Source organism: Vulpes vulpes, chromosome 4 (genome assembly GCF_048418805.1).
Source record: "Vulpes vulpes isolate BD-2025 chromosome 4, VulVul3, whole genome shotgun sequence".
NCBI lineage: Eukaryota > Metazoa > Chordata > Mammalia > Carnivora > Canidae > Vulpes > Vulpes vulpes.
This window is the reverse complement of record NC_132783.1, coordinates 125696045-125712387: the sequence shown is the minus strand read 5'-3', so window position 1 is coordinate 125712387 and position 16343 is coordinate 125696045. Positions and strand designations below refer to the sequence as shown.

Genomic DNA, 16343 nt, shown 5'->3' with positions numbered 1-16343 from the left:
CTTCAGGCTCCCTGCGTGGAGCCTGCTTCTCCATCTGCCTGTGTCTCTGCCTCTCTCTCTCTGTGCCTTTCATGAATAAATAAATAAAATCTTTAAGAAAAAATTATGAGAATGTCTTGTATATTTAAAAGTTCTAAAACATTTTTTTTTAGGAAAAGTTCTACACTGTGTTTTTGATTATATGGTTTTGTTACTATTGTTCTTATTGCAACCATAATTTCAGTCTCTGAATGTTGTTTGTGTGAGTTTCTTTTCAGAGATTTCATTTTCTCTCTGTTTCCTAGGAAGGAAAATTAGAAGAGGTGAATACAATCTTAGCCATTCATGACAACTATAAACCTGAATTCTACAACGATGACTCTTGGGTTGAATTCATTGAGCTGGATATTGATGACCTAGATGAAAAGACCGAAGGATCAGACACAGACAGACTTCTAAGCAACGACCATGAGAAATCACTTAACATCCTTGGGGCAAAGGATGATGACTCTGGACGTACCAGCTGTTATGAACCTGACATTCTGGAGACTGATTTTAATGCCAGTGATGTGTGTGATGGTACTTCAGAGGTTGCTCAGCCACAGAGGTTAAAAGGGGAAGTAGATCTCTTGTGCCTTGACCAGAAGAATCAAAATAACTCACCTTCTACTGATACTACCCCTACCACTCAGCAGCCCAGCATTATCCTGGCGAAGGAAAACAAACCAAGACCACTTCTAATTAGTGGAACTGAGTCAACTCAGCAAGCTGCCCATACTCAGCTAAGCAACCCGAGTTCACTGGCAAACATTGACTTTTATGCCCAGGTAAGCGACATTACTCCAGCGGGGAGTGTAGTCCTTTCCCCAGGCCAAAAGAATAAGGCAGGGATATCTCCATGTGACATGCCTCCAGAAGTGGCCTCACTCTGCCAAGCCAACTTCATCATGGACAATGCCTACTTCTGTGAGGCAGATGCCAAAAAGTGCATCACTGTGGCCCCTCACGTCGAGGCTGAATCACGTGTAGAGCCAAGCTTTAACCAGGAAGACATTTACATCACCACAGAAAGCCTTACCACTACCGCTGGCCAGTCTGGGACAACTGAGAGGGCTGTGAGTTCTGAGATGCCTGTCCCAGACTATACCTCCATTCACATCATCCAGTCTCCACGGGGCCTTGTGCTCAATGCGACTGCCTTGCCCTTGCCTGACAAAGAGTTTCTCTCATCATGTGGCTACGTGAGCACAGACCAACTGAACAAAATCATGCCGTAGCCTTTCTTTGGTTTCCCACGAGCTGCATATTTAATGGTGAAGCGTGGGCTAGGGCGTGAGTGCTTAAACCAAAATAATGTTTAAACCTTTTCGGGGGGGATGGGGGAGTGGATTCTAAATGCCTTTTCCTGAAATGTTGAAACATAATATTAAAAAAAAAAAAAAGAAAATAAGAAGGCCGAATCAGATGGATATTCCTATTGTGAATTGTAAATATTTTAAAGAATTGTCTCAAAGACTGTTTAGTGGCAGTGATTGTCTTGTTAATGTGGGTGTTAATTTTGTGATACTAAGTATTGAATGGCTGTTTTTAATGTATAGTAAATCATGCTTTTTGAAAAAGCGAAAAATCAGGTGGCTTTTGAAGTTCAGGAAAATGAAATGCAAATCAGCACAGGCTAATTTTTTTTTAATGATTGGGAACTAAAATTATAGGTAAGAAGGCAAAAAAGTAGTTTGGATATGTAAAACATTTATTTTGACATAAAATTTATAAAGATATTTTTAATAATTTACACTTCAAGCACGGCTATTTTATATCACACTACACACTGTGTACTGTAGTTCATGCAGACCCATCTAAAGAATGTAGCAACTACAGTCTAAAGCTAGTTTTACTGCTTTGGTCAGTACACCTAAAGAAAAACAAATAAACAAGTTAGTTTTTTACCAGGCCCTTTTTATACCTCCATTCTTAATCCTAAAATGATTATAGTTACCTGCATTACTGGAACAGGCTCACCTTATTTAAAAAATTTTTTAAAATGTGTTCATTGAGAAAATTTTTAAGATGGATGTGCAGGTCAACTCATCATGAACCAAAACAACTCTTTCTTACCCACATTTTGGTTCATTGCAGAGAGCTCCACACAAGGAGAAGTAGGAAGGATAGCCAGTCAGTTTGGCAGGCTGCTTGGGTGCTACTGTGGCACGTACAGAGAGCTCTTTAGGGCAGGCCGACCACTAGAGGCAGGCCCCAGAAGCTCTGCAGTGGCATCTCTTCAGATACAACTTGACTTTATTACGTGGTTACCTAAGAAGGGAATAAAGTACAAGAAGCATTTTGTAAGTTGAAGCAGGTCGAAGTGAAGTTAACCAGATCATGGAATAAAAAGTTCAAGAAACAGGTTCTTGTTTCACAGCCAATAGCCAGACACATATACCCACTACTCCTGGTAACAAGAAGCAGAAGAAACAAGATTTTTAAATCCCCACAGATAAGACAAAATTATCCTAAACCCATATCAGAAACTTTCTCCCTCACCAGACCCTTTCTTTGGTTTATTTAAAGTAGCAATGAAGAAGTCTCCTCATTTTGTATTTCCCCTCTGAGTGGCTAGGCCTCAAAGCGGGTAGTCAGAAGAACAAGGGGGCTGAAGTAATGTATAAATTATTATCGTTCAATCCCTTGGTAACCTCAGCACCATTCTTAGGAGCGTTGGGATTGGTCCCCAAAAGGTTTGTCAAAGGAGAAGAATCTCATCTCACTGAAGAATGCTTCTCACCTTAAGTATTTTTTTTTTTTTTTACATTTAATGAAACTTTAAAGTTCGCTGTAACTTAAATAGTATTTGCCATTTAGCTCAGACCTTTTTAGGAAACAGGCTTAATGGTTGGTAATTTTAAATTCCCTCTTTCTTGCAGGAAGGACAGTGAAAAGCTAGAACTGGGTGTTCCAAGTTCAATATGTTACTTTGTAATAGGTGTTTCATAGATTTTCTGCTACCTTGCTGCTATGGTTTTCTCTAAGAGCTACATCATTTAGTTTCATATACAATTTCATCAGTGTAGAACCTAATTCAACTTAAAACTGTGTGCTTGGGAAAACTATCTTACTATTTCACAATAGGCTGACAACAATTTCTATAGCCAAAAATAGCTAAATACCTCAATCGGTCTCAGAATGTCATTTTGGTACTTTGCTGGCCACACAAGCCATTATTCACTAGTATGACTAGTTGTGTCCTGCAGTTTATATTTAACTTTCCTTATGTCTGTGGATTTTTTTCCTTCAAAGTTTAATAAATTTATTTTCTTGGATTCGTAGTAGCATGCTTCTGTTGTCAAACACCCACATGAAAATCACCCTAAGCCAGACTGCATACTCTTCAGTTCTTCTCACTTGAAGGGGAGCTTAGCACAATTGGCTTAAACACATTGGCAATGGATGTGGAGATTTTTGCGATGTGCTGGCAGCTCCCCACCTCTCCTTTTTGAGGAAACGGGAGCCTAGCTCAAAAATATTATTCTGGCTTGCCTGGACTGTGCCTTTCTCCTCAGGCTGCAACACCCTATGGGCGGAGGCTTTTAGTGCCATGTTTTGGATGCGTCCGAGCTTGCATGACACGGGCGGTGGGGGTGGGGAGGGGGAAAAAGTGGTGCTTGAGCATTGTCTTTTAGCTTCATCGCTAGCTGGAGCTGTTGCTTGGGAGGAGGGAAAGCAGCTCCTCCTGTACCAGGCACACATTAGCAACAGTTGGTCAGACTGGCTACTTGCCATCATGGGAAGCACATAAGTCAGGCCTGTGTGAGGGAGACAGGGCGGGGTGGGGGCGAAGGGGTCCTGAGGGAGCGGTAAAGCCATGAAGCAACAATTCCTCCCCAGGAAACAGGTTCCAGGCAGGTTACCTAACAAATCACAGTCTCTTGTGCAGGCGCTAGTTTCTGAGAAGCGAGAGTCTGTGAGGACACCGAGAAGCCCACAAGAACAAGTATTTATTGCTGCAGCAAGTTGAGTGCAAGCTGCCACAACTCTTCATTACACTAGAGGGTTTACATTCAATATGGAAATAAAAATTCTCTACCTGCCGCATCTGCCCTTGGAGCAACTATTCCCTGAAAGAACCATGGCTGAAGCCTCAGGGTTTCCTGATTTGGAAATAGGGTTTAGGCCATCATCTCTCTTCTGTCACTGATATTGGAACAAACACTGCCTTAACTTACAAAACCAGCAAAAGCTCACCACTTTAAGCACTAAACATTTCTTACAAATGCTTTACAAAAGTCAGCCTTGTGATATTACAGGCTTATCATTCATCTGAGGTGCTTCAAGGTATTAGGAGGGAAGGGGGAGGAGGGCCAGTTTACTTCCCCCTTGGATTAAAAGAGCACAACCCTTACTGATATGTTGAAGGTGGCCATGCATGTGCTTCTGTACGTAAACTTCTCAGTGGTTCTACTACGACATACTAACACTGAGGTCTATTCACAAGGTATAGTATTTACATATTTACATAGTTTTACACCAAAATACTAAATGTTCATGTTCTCTCTGTATAGGATAAGAAATGGGGGGAAAGTGCACATTACTTAAGTCCAAATGCTTTAGTTTAGAATCCAAGACTATATAATTTGCTCAGCCTTCTTTGCTAACTTAATATGTAAAGACTGTATAAAGGGGTACAGCTTCTGAATAAGAATTTGACCTTTGGTTAACATTCAAGCCCTGTTCTTTGAAATCTAATAAGTATTATGCCAACTTTATTAACATAGGCAATTAACATCTCTACTCTTTGCTTATACCTCTTCCTGCACCTGAAAAGCTCCCAATTAACCAAACCTGCCTGTCAGAATTTTCCTCATCCTTCATGGCCCACCTCAAACGCCTTCTTTATACAGCCCCCGATTCCCTTCAGCTTAAGTGATCACTACCCCCTCTTAAACCATTTTTTAAAAAAATGTTTTATTTATTCATGAGAGACACAGAGAGAGGCAGAGAAATAGGCAGATGGAAGAAGCAGGCTCCATGCAGGGAGCCCGACATGGGACTCGATCCCGGGACTCCAGGACATGCCCTGGGCCGAAGGCAGGTGCTAAACGACTCCAGGACATGCCCTGGGCGGCCAAAGGCAGGTGCTAAACCGCTGAGCCACCCAGGGATCCCCCCTCTAAACCATTTTTAATGATGCTATAAGCATCAAAGTGTTATAAACACTCTGGTCATTAGCTCACCTAACAACCACATGAAATGGATTTACCAACATGTATTCTGGGGCATAACTGTTCTCTGAAATGTTCTTAAATGAGTAGTTCTGTGATCACATAAGTTTGGAAAACATTTCATACTACACTTTCCTTTGGGAGGGCCAGTGTGCCTCTTGACATTTTAAAGCTTCTACAACACGCACACATATACACACACCTGTTTAAATTTAACACATCACTTCCTACTTTATTTAACAGCAAAAAATATAATGATGAAAGAGTGCCCATTATTGTATCTATTAACATTTGGGGAAAGCTGCTCTGGGAATTCATAGATCTAACATGAAATAAAGTTATAACAAATTTCAGATAAATGTGAATCTGAACAAAGCATCTTTCTGTGATGCCATTAAACTTTCTCCATAAAACTTCTTAAATAAAAGGCAAAGCAGCTATATCTGAAATAACCACAGATTCTTTGCAACTCAGATAATATTACTGCTTTTCACATATAGAATGACATTTCCTAAGAGCTCAGAGGTCGTGAACCTTTGTTGTCTGCTCTGTGACAATGACTCTATCTCCCTGAAACACTGCATTTCCCATCTCCTCAGTGGAAGACTGGAGGAGGAGGATGAACACATGGGACTTACCAACATCAGTAAATTTGCAGTCTCATTTGGTGTACCTAGTTTTGTCTGAAAGGTTTACGACACTAAGAAAAGCTTATATCACTCTCCGTGAAGAGGAGCATATTTTGCTGTAAAGCTACAGAATAATATGTATCTGTTATTACGTGAACAAAAATAATTCACGCTTTACTGCTGTCTGCTGAGTTAAAATAAATAAATAAATATCGAACAGAACTTCAAACATAATAGACTTTTGTACAGTAGTCCCAGGAAGCCATCTTTGTGGGATGTATAGGAAAGCAATTTTCTATTGATTTTTTTTAAATTGTACATGAATTGTCCTGTGGGCATTAAGAGATTTTACTAGCATTTTCTGTAAGGATGAAATAATCTGTCATGAAATTGCATGCACTCTGGCTTTCCCAATATTATGGTGATCAAAAATCCAAAGTAGAAATATTCGTATTGTTAGCTTTTTTTTTAAAATGGTACTGAATAAGAAAAATGATTTGCATAGTATTTTGATTTCATAAGGCACTTTCATATATATTATTACATTTAAACATAACAAATCTGTGTTGTAGGCAACTCAAGATACTACTTTAAACATTTTACAGCCTTATAATTCCAATGCACCATTGAGTCTATACAACCTTATAATGACATTTTTTTTATAATGAGTAGACACCATTTCTAGCTAACATTTATTAAAGCACTTATCATGTACCAGACACTGGTCAAAGCACTTAACGCACATGAATTTAGTTTAATCCTTACAACAACCCAATTAGGTAAATTCTATTATTCCAAGTTTACTGATGTGAAGACTGAGGCACTTAGTTTAATGAATTTTACCAAAGTGACAAAATTAAGAAATATTAGAGGGATGCCTGGGTGACTCAGTCAGTTCAGTGTCTGACTTTTGGTTTTGGCTCAGAACATGATCTCAGGATCATGGAATGGAGCCCCATGTCTGGCTCCTCAGCCAGCAGGGAATCCTTTTTGGCATTCTTTTTCTCTCTCTCTCTTTCTGTCTCTCTCTCTCTCTCTCAGATAAATCAATCTTTAAAAAGAAAAGAAATACTAGAGCCAAGGTACAAATACATGCACTCTAGCTCCGGAGCCTAAACTTAGTGCTCACCTCCTTCCAGATGATAATTGTGTCCAGATTGGATGTACATAATGAGACAAAAGTCAGCCAACTACTAAGCACTTAGTAATCCAAGCAGATAGTTCACATTCAGAATTGCTAACCTTTACATAACACAGCATCATCCCTCCATGCCCTCAGGGATCACCATCTAGATTTAATATCTAGGGGAAAGTGAGATCGGAAAATGCTATTTCTGAGTCTTCTATGACCATGGTGACTTCATCCTGGTGCCACTCCCCTTTCCTCCAAGTTTGCTGCTGGCCAGTGAACGGAACTGGACCACAGACCTACTCCTTGCACTAGTGATACCGTGGATTGAGGTAGGTCAAATTTATTGGTACTCTCTGGTCCCTCTGTTTACCAAAGCACCTCCAAACTAGGCTGTGCAGAGAGGTGTGATTCATGGTTTTAGTCACTTAATGTGGGGGTGTTAAGAGAGGAAGCAGACTCCAAGCATTCCTACCCTGCCTATGAACTCAAAACTTCCAACTGACAAGCCCTCAGAAGATGATCACAGGCTGGTAGGTAAAAAAAGAGGTTATGCAGGCCTCCTCAAGCCTAATCAATGTGTGGGCAGCACCTCTCCTGGGAGGCCAGGGATGGCATGTATCTGGGGGCCACTACAGGTAGGGCAGGGCCTAGGACACCATACCTGGCAGAGTGACATGGGAGAAAACTAACAGCCTGCCTTCCATGTAGCGAGTTGTGGCCTCTCCCTGGGCCTTGCTTTTCCCATTTGTTAAATGAGTGTTCTGGGCAGATAATCCGGAAGTGTGCTGTTTCAGTACAGTGACCACCAGCCATACATGCCTTATAAGCATAAAATACACGCTGGATTTCTAAGACAGTACAAACAACAAGGGAAGAAAGAACATAAAATATCTCATCCATAAATTTTTAGTTTGATTACATGTTAAAATGATAATACTTTGGATATACCGGGTTATATGAAATAGAGTACTAAAATGTTTTTAAAATTGTAATGAACTGGTGAGAATTACAACATTCCCAAGGAAATCTTATTTTATGGAGCATGTGAGCACATGGAAAAAGTAAACAAGGTTACTCTCATGTTACTCAATAGGGTTCCTCTCATGAACATCCCCAAGCTGCTACTTTCCCACCTTCCTTCCCAAGGCCACCACTTGGGAAGAAGAACCCAACTTTCTTCAAACCATTCAGGTGTGACAATCTCATTTCCTTAGGAAACTCTGCCCTTTTGCCCACAAAGGTTGGTCTCATACCCCTACCTCCACCCCCCAATAACTAGGGAGACAATACAGGGTCAGTTACCTTCCTTCCCAGTCGCAAGGTAAAGACATGAAACTTCCTCATCACAGTGCCAGTGAGAGGCAGAAGCAGGATTGTCCCTCTGTCTACAAAGCCAGCCTTCTCGCTGAACCATAATGCATCCGTCATGCCTCCCTGACCCCAGGGACAAGCATATTCACAGATAATCATCTAGCAGCCAACATCATAAAGAGATTTTAAGAACAGTTACTGTGTGCCTACTGTGCACCAGTGATTTTCTAGATGAAGAGGATGTAAGTGCAGCACAGGTTCTGCCCTTAAGATCACACCTGAGACAGGGTCAAACAGAAAGACCGCCATGGCACAGTGAGAAATCAGTGTTAGTGCTCTACACAGAACTATAACAAAAGCACAAATAATCTGGGAAATAATCAGCCTAAAGCACTGGAGGAAGGTTTTGGTATAAGCTAAAGAAAAAAAAGGGATAGCTGTATCCTAGCTGTATCCTGCTCACATTTCTGCCTATTGGATGGCTTTTCTTCACTATTATCTTTCTAGGACATTCCTGATTGTGACTACAAATGTGGTTGGAGATAGCATAGCAAACAAAACCATTTGAACCGGATATGAATTTTTCCCTCCTTAGTCAACTGGTTATAAGAAATTGCCCATGAGATAGGGCACATGGGTGGCTCAGTCAGTTAAGTGATCAACTGTTGATTTCCACTCAGGTAATGATCTCAGGGTCGTGGGATCACGCCCCCCAGAGGATTCCACACCCAGCATGGAATCTGTTAGAGATTCTCTCTCTGCCCTGTTCACATGCTCTATAAATAAATAAATATATAAATAAATAAAATCTTTGAAAGAAAGAAGGGAGGGAGGGAGAGAGGAAAGAAAAGAAGAGAAAAAGAAAGAAGAAAGAAAAGGAAAGAAGAAAGAAAGAAAGAAGAAGAAAGAAAGAAAGAAAGAAAGAAAGAAAGAAAGAAAGAGAAGAATTTGCAAATGAAAGCATACATGTAATCTGAGAGACTGAGGGACAGGAAGTGGGCAGGAAGAGAGTCATAGAAGTTTGAACCATCAGTTCATGCAAATTACGCTCCAACCCATTTTCAGACCACTTCCATTTGATGGTGCATTGCTTCTGCACACTTCCAAACCTAAAACATGATTGAACTAGTTAACACATAGTTCATGACTGGCAGTTTAGTTCTATGGCCATTTGATGAGCCATAGGCATTCAGACTCCACCAAGATCCAGCATCAAACCAGAAACTGTTTATCAAAAACTAGAGGACATGGTTTGCTCCCAAACCCTAGGCATCTGTACTCGGATTCTCCTACTGGCACTATTCAGAAACTCCATACACCATCTCCATTTGCCACAGAAACTTTGGGTATTTTTAAATCTGCTGTAACTCCCAGTGGGCAGGGCTGTTTGTACAACATCCTGGAATTGCTGAAGTGCCGTTTCTCACTCTGGGCCCACTAAAATCCAGCAGCCTTACACAATACTAAATAAATGTTTCAGAACGGACATTCAAATGCAATACATGCTGTCTCCAAAATACAAAGGATCCTGTCAAGCATTTTCAGGGTTCATGGTTCAAGGTGCAACAACGAGTTTTATATTTTCAAAGGGATAGTTTGACATATTCCAGACCATTGAACCCCACCCCCAAATTTCTTACTATTTTTAGACCATCCAGGCTAAAGGACAATACAAAGTGATATGGTAAGGGGCAGGTAAAAAGAATCTTTTTTTAAAGAATCTTTTCCTAACACACATTTTCATCCTGAAACTGTTCTTAGGCTTTTTGACACCATGAATTATTATTTGATGTCTTCATGTATCTTTTACTTCCTTCCGTTTGTCTTACCTCATTGGTTCTTTGTTTTAAGTTAAAACTCTTGGTTACAAGGAACAGAAATCAAAAGCTGGCTAAAAAAAAAAAAGAGAGAGAGAGAGAGAGACTTTATCTATAAAGGCAAAGTGGTGTCTTATAAAATCCAATAACAGGAATGAAGAGTCTCATAATGAATTGAAACAAGAAACTGAAAAGGTGTCAAAATCCTGAAAGAAATGCCACTCCATCATTGTTTCAGTCTCCCCCTCTCTCTGCGTCTCTTTCTCTTTCTCTCCCTCACTCCCTTGAAAACTTGAGTTTCTGTTCCCCAGTGCAATCAGAAGAAGGCAGCCTCCATCCAGGTCATTGATTGATATCACTTCTTTTCCAGCCAGCCAGAAAGAATAACTGAGGATGTTTGAATTTCCATTTTAGATATAAGGAGAATGGACTTTGATCAGTTTGAGTTAGGTTTCCATTTCTATCCATCCATGTCAGGTTTTGTTTTGTTTAATTTTGTTTTGTTTTCTGAGAGGAAAGGGTCACATACCATAATCAAGGATGTTGAAATTTTCAGAGAAAGCAGGTTGGGTTGACATCAAACAAAACTATCTACTAGAATTATTATTTCTCAGTGAAAAAGCTTCTTTCATTCTAGATTTTCTTTTATTTTTTATTTTCCTCACTGCCCAGCTTAAACAAACATCTATGCCCAGCTTCTTTTAAGTTTACTACATTCTGAATTGACCTTTTGAGATTTACAGAAGGAATCTGTTTTTGGAAGAGCAAATGATTACTAGGGTCAACATATGGAAAGAGGAATTAGCCACTTGCCAAGTTTGGGCTACTGGTACTGGACCACCAGTCTAGAAGAAAACAGAATCCAGCCAGTTTTCTCTGGTGATGCAGTCAAAGGGCATTGATCAAAGCATGTTTTTGTTATTTACATCTGTTCAATTTTAGTTGACTGAAACATTTGATAAAATGGGTTTTTTTCTGATTAACTTTCCAGAAGTTAAATTCTTTATTTAAGAATAACCTTAATTTATGTGGTTGAGGGGGGAGGGGCAAGATGGCGGAGGAGTAGGGTCTCCAGGTCACCTGTCCTCAACAAATTACCTAGAAAACCATCCAATCATCCTGAAAATCTACGAATTCGGCCTGAGATTTAAAGAGAGACCAGCTGGAACGCTACAGTGGGAAGAGTTCGCGCTTCTATCAAGGTAGGAAGACGGGGAAAAAGAAATAAAGACACAAAAGGCCTCCGAGGGGGAGGGGCCCCGCGAGGAGCCGGGCTGAGGCCGGGGCGAGTGTCCCCAGGACAGGAGAGCCCCGTCCCGGAGGAGCAGGAGCTGCACCAACCTTCCCGGGGGAAAGGCCTCCCGGGGAATTGGAGCAGGATCCCCAGAAAGGCGGGGATGCCCTCGGGCTCCCTGGGACAGTAACAGAGGAACTGCGCCCCGGGAGATGCGCCGAGCTCCCTAAGGGCTGCAGTGCTCGGCGGGACCCGGAGCAGCTCGGAGGGGCTCGGGCGGCGGCTCCGCGGAGGGGGCTGCGCGGCTCCGGGAACAGCTCGGCAGCGGCGGCTCCGGCGGAGGAAGAAGCTCCGCGGAGGGGGCGGCGCGGCTCCGGGAACAGCTTGGAGGGGCTCGGGCGGCGGCTCCGCGGAGGGGGCTGCGGGGCGGGAGCGCGAATCCAACAGCGCAGGCCCCGGAGCACAGGGCGCCGGGACACAGCCCAGGATCCGGCCTCCCCCAGGGACAGGCAGAGGCCGGGAGGGCCCAGGACAGCAAGGACGCTCCTGCCCCGAGCTGAGCAGATCAGCGGCCCCGCCCGGGAGCCCCCAGGCCCTGCAGACGGAGAGCCCCGGAGCTACTGCGGGGGCTGACGCCAGGGTCCCAGAGCTGCCCCCGCCACTGGGGCTTCCTCCCGGGGCCTCACGGGGTGAACAACCCCCACTGAGCCCTGCACCAGGCAGGGGCACAGCAGCTCCCCCAAGTGCTAACACCTGAGAATCAGCACAGCAGGCCCCTCCCCCAGAAGACCAGCTGGACGGACCAGTTCCAAGGGAAGTCAAGGGACTTAAAGTATACAGAATCGGAAGATACTCCCCCGTGGTTTTTGTTTTTTTGTTTTGTTTTGTTTTGTTTTTGTGTGTGTGTTTTTTTTTTTCTTTCTTTCTTCTTGATTTCTGATTGCTTCCCCCACCCCACCCCACCCTTTTTTTCTTTTTTCTCCTTTCTTTCTTTTTCTTTCTTTTTCTTCTCTTTTTCCCTTTTTTTTCTTCTTTCTCTTTTTTCTTTTTCTCTTTTCTTTCCTTCTCTCTCTTTTTCTCCTTTTCCCAATACAACTTGTTTTTGGCCACTCTGCACTGAGCAAAATGACTAGAAGGAAAACCTCACCTCAAAAAAAAGAATCAGAAACAGCCCTCTCTCCCACAGAGTTGCAAAATCTGGATTACAATTCAATGTCAGAAAGCCAATTCAGAAGCACTATTTTACAGCTACTGGTGGCTCTAGAAAAAACCATAAAGGACTCAAGAGACTTCATGACTGCAGAATTTAGATCCAATCAGACAGAAATTTAAAATCAATTAAATGAGATGCAATCCAAGCTAGAAGTCTTAACGACGAGGGTTAACGAGGTGGAAGAACGAGTGAGTGACATAGAAGACAAGTTGATGGCAAAGAGGGAGACTGAGGAAAAAAGAGACAAGCAATTAAAAGACCATGAGGATAGGTTAAGGGAAATAAATGACAGCCTGAGGAAGAAAAACCTACGTTTAATTGGGGTTCCTGAGGGGGCCGAAAGGGACAGAGGGCCAGAATATGTATTTGAACAAATCCTAGCTGAAAACTTTACGAATCTGGGAAGGGAAACAGGCATTCAGATCCAGGAAATAGAGAGATCCCCCCCTAAAATCAACAAAAACCGTTCAACACCTCGACATTTAATAGTGAAGCTTGCAAATTCCAAAGATAAGGAGAAGATCCTTAAAGCAGCAAGAGAAAAAAAGTCCCTGACTTTTATGGGGAGGAATATTAGGGTAACAGCAGACCTCTCCACAGAGACCTGGCAGGCCAGAAAGAGCTGGCAGGATATATTCAGGGTCCTAAATGAAAAGAACATGCAACCAAGAATACTTTATCCAGCAAGGCTCTCATTCAAAATGGAAGGAGAGATAAAGAGCTTCCAAGACAGGCAGGAACTGAAAGAATATGTAACCTCCAAACCAGCTCTGCAAGAAATTTTAAGGGGGACTCTTAAAATTCCCCTTTAAGAAGAAGTTCAGTGGAACAATCCACAAAAACAAGGACTGAATAGATATGATGACACTAAACTCATATCTATCAATAGTAACTCTGAACGTGAACGGGCTTAATGACCCCATCAAAAGGCGCAGGGTTTCAGACTGGATAAAAAAGCAGGACCCATCTATTTGCTGTCTACAAGAGACTCATTTTAGACAGAAAGACACCTACAACCTGAAAATAAAAGGTTGGAGAACCATTTACCATTCAAATGGTCCTCAAAAGAAAGCAGGGGTTGCCATCCTTATATCAGATAAATTAAAATTTACCCCAAAGACTATAGTGAGAGATAAAGAGGGACACTATCTCATACTCAAAGGATCTATCCAACAAGAGGACTTAACAATCCTCAATATATATGCCCCGAATGTGGGAGCTGCCAAATATTTAAACCAATTAATAACCAAACTCAAGAAAAACCTTGATAATAATACACTTATACTTGGTGACTTCAATCTAGCTCTTTCTACCCTGGATAGGTCTTCTAAGCACAACATCTCCAAAGAAACGAGAGCTTTAAATGATACACTGGACCGGATGGATTTCACAGATATCTACAGAACTTTACATCCAAACTCAACTGAATACACATTCTTCTCAAGTGCACATGGAACCTTCTCCAGAATAGACCACATACTGGGTCACAAATCGGGTCTGAACCGATACCAAAAGATCGGGATAGTCCCCTGTATATTCTCAGACCATAATGCCTTGAAATTAGAACTTAATCACAACAAGAAGTATGGAAGGACCACAAACACGTGGAGGTTAAGGACCATCCTGCTAAAAGATGAAAAGGTCAACCAGGAAATTAAGGAAGAATTAAAAAGATTCATGGAAACTAATGAGAATGAAGATACAACCGTTCAAAATCTTTTGGGATGCAGCAAAAGCAGTCCTGAGGGGGAAATACATCGAAATACAAGCATCCATTCAGAAACTGGAAAGATCTCAAATTCAAAAGCTCACCTTACACATAAAGGAACTAGAGAAAAAGCAACAAATAGACCCCACCCCCAGCAGAAGAAGACAGTTAATTAAAATTCGAGCAGAACTAAATGATATCGAGACCAAAAGAACTGTGGAACAGATCAACAGAACCAGGAGTTGGTTCTTTGAAAGAATTAATAAGATAGATAAACCATTAGCCAACCTTATTAAAAAGAAGAGAGAGAAGACTCAAATTAATAAAATCATGAATGAGAAAGGAGAGATCACTACCAACACCAAGGAAATACAAACAATTTTAAAAACATATTATGAACAGCTGTACGCCAATAAATTAGGAAATCTAGAAGAAATGGACGCATTCCTGGAAAGCCACAAACTACCAAAACTAGAGCAGGAAGAAATAGAAAACCTGAACAGGCCAATAACCAGGGAGGAAATTGAAGCAGTCATCAAAAACCTCCCAAGACACAAGAGTCCAGGGCCAGATGGCTTCCCAGGGGAATTCTATCAAACGTTTAAAGAAGAAATCATACCTATTCTACTAAAGCTGTTTGGAAAGATAGAAAGAGATGGAGTACTTCCAAATTTGTTCTATGAGGCCAGCATCACCTTAATTCCGAAACCAAAGACCCCACCAAAAAGGAGAATTACAGACCAATATCCCTGATGAACATGGATGCAAAAATTCTCAACAAGATACTAGCCAATAGGATCCAACAACACATTAAGAAAATTATTCACCATGACCAAGTAGGATTTATCCCTGGGACACAAGGCTGGTTCAACACTCGTAAAACCATCAATGTGATTCATCATATCAGCAAGAGAAAAACCAAGAACCATATGATACTCTCATTAGATGCAGAGAAAGCATTTGACAAAATACAGCATCCATTCCTGATCAAAACCCTTCAGAGTGTTGGGATAGAGGGAACTTTCCTCGACATCTTAAAAGCCATCTACGAAAAGCCCACAGCAAATATCATTCTCAATGGGGAAGCACTGGGAGCCTTTCCCCTAAGATCAGGAACAAGACAGGGATGTCCACTCTCACCACTGCTGTTCAACATAGTTCTGGAAGTCCTCGCCTCAGCAATCAGACAACAAAAAGACATTAAAGGCATTCAAATTGGCAAAGAAGAAGTCAAACTCTCCCTCTTCGCCGATGACATGATACTCTACATAGAAAACCCAAAAGCCTCCATCCCAAGATTGCTAGAACTCATACAGCAATTTGGTAGCGTGGCAGGATACAAAATCAATGCCCAGAAATCAATGGCATTTCTATACACTAACAATGAGACTGAAGAAAGAGAAATTAAGGAGTCAATCCCATTTACAATTGCACCCAAAAGCATAAGATACCTAGGAATAAACCTAACCAAAGAGGTAAAAGATCTATACCCTAAAAACTATAGAACACTTCTGAAAGAAATTGAGGAAGACACAAAGAGATGGAAAAATATTCCATGCTCATGGATTGGCAGAATTAATATTGTAAAAATGTCAATGTTACCCAGGGCAATTTACACGTTTAATGCAATCCCTATCAAAATACCATGGACTTTCTTCAGAGAGTTAGAACAAATTATTTTAAGATTTGTGTGGAATCAGAAAAGACCCCGAATAGCCAGGGGAATTTTAAAAAAGAAAACCATAGCTGGGGGCATCACAGATTTCAGGCTGTACTACAAAGCTGTGGTCATCAAGACAGTGTGGTACTGGCACAAAAACAGACACATAGATCAATGGAACAGAATAGAGAACCCAGAAGTGGACCCTGAAATGTACGGTCATCTAATATTTGATAAAGGACGAAAGACTATCCATTGGAAGAAAGACAGTCTCTTCAATAAATGGTGCTGGGAAAATTGGACATCCACATGCAGAAGAATGAAACTGGACCACTCTCACCATACACAAAGATAAACTCAAAATGGATGAGAGATCTAAATGTGAGACAAGATTCCATTAAAATCCTAGAGGAGAACACAGGCAACACCCTTTTTGAACTTGGC

General features: G+C 41.5%; 1 protein-coding gene across 5 annotated transcripts in view; it reads left to right on the top strand.

The window, feature by feature from the left end:
• The window catches only part of GHR (growth hormone receptor), a 271425-nt gene extending 268129 nt beyond the window's left edge, over positions 1–3296 (top strand). For all 5 annotated transcript variants that reach the window (XM_072756984.1, XM_026016684.2, XM_072756986.1 and 2 more), the window contains one exon: positions 285–3296. In XM_072756984.1, the coding sequence (XP_072613085.1) occupies positions 285–1256 (972 nt within the window). In that variant the 3' untranslated portion in view covers positions 1257–3296. The remainder of the gene's footprint in view (positions 1–284) is intronic.
• The last annotated feature ends 13047 nt before the right edge of the window (positions 3297–16343 follow it).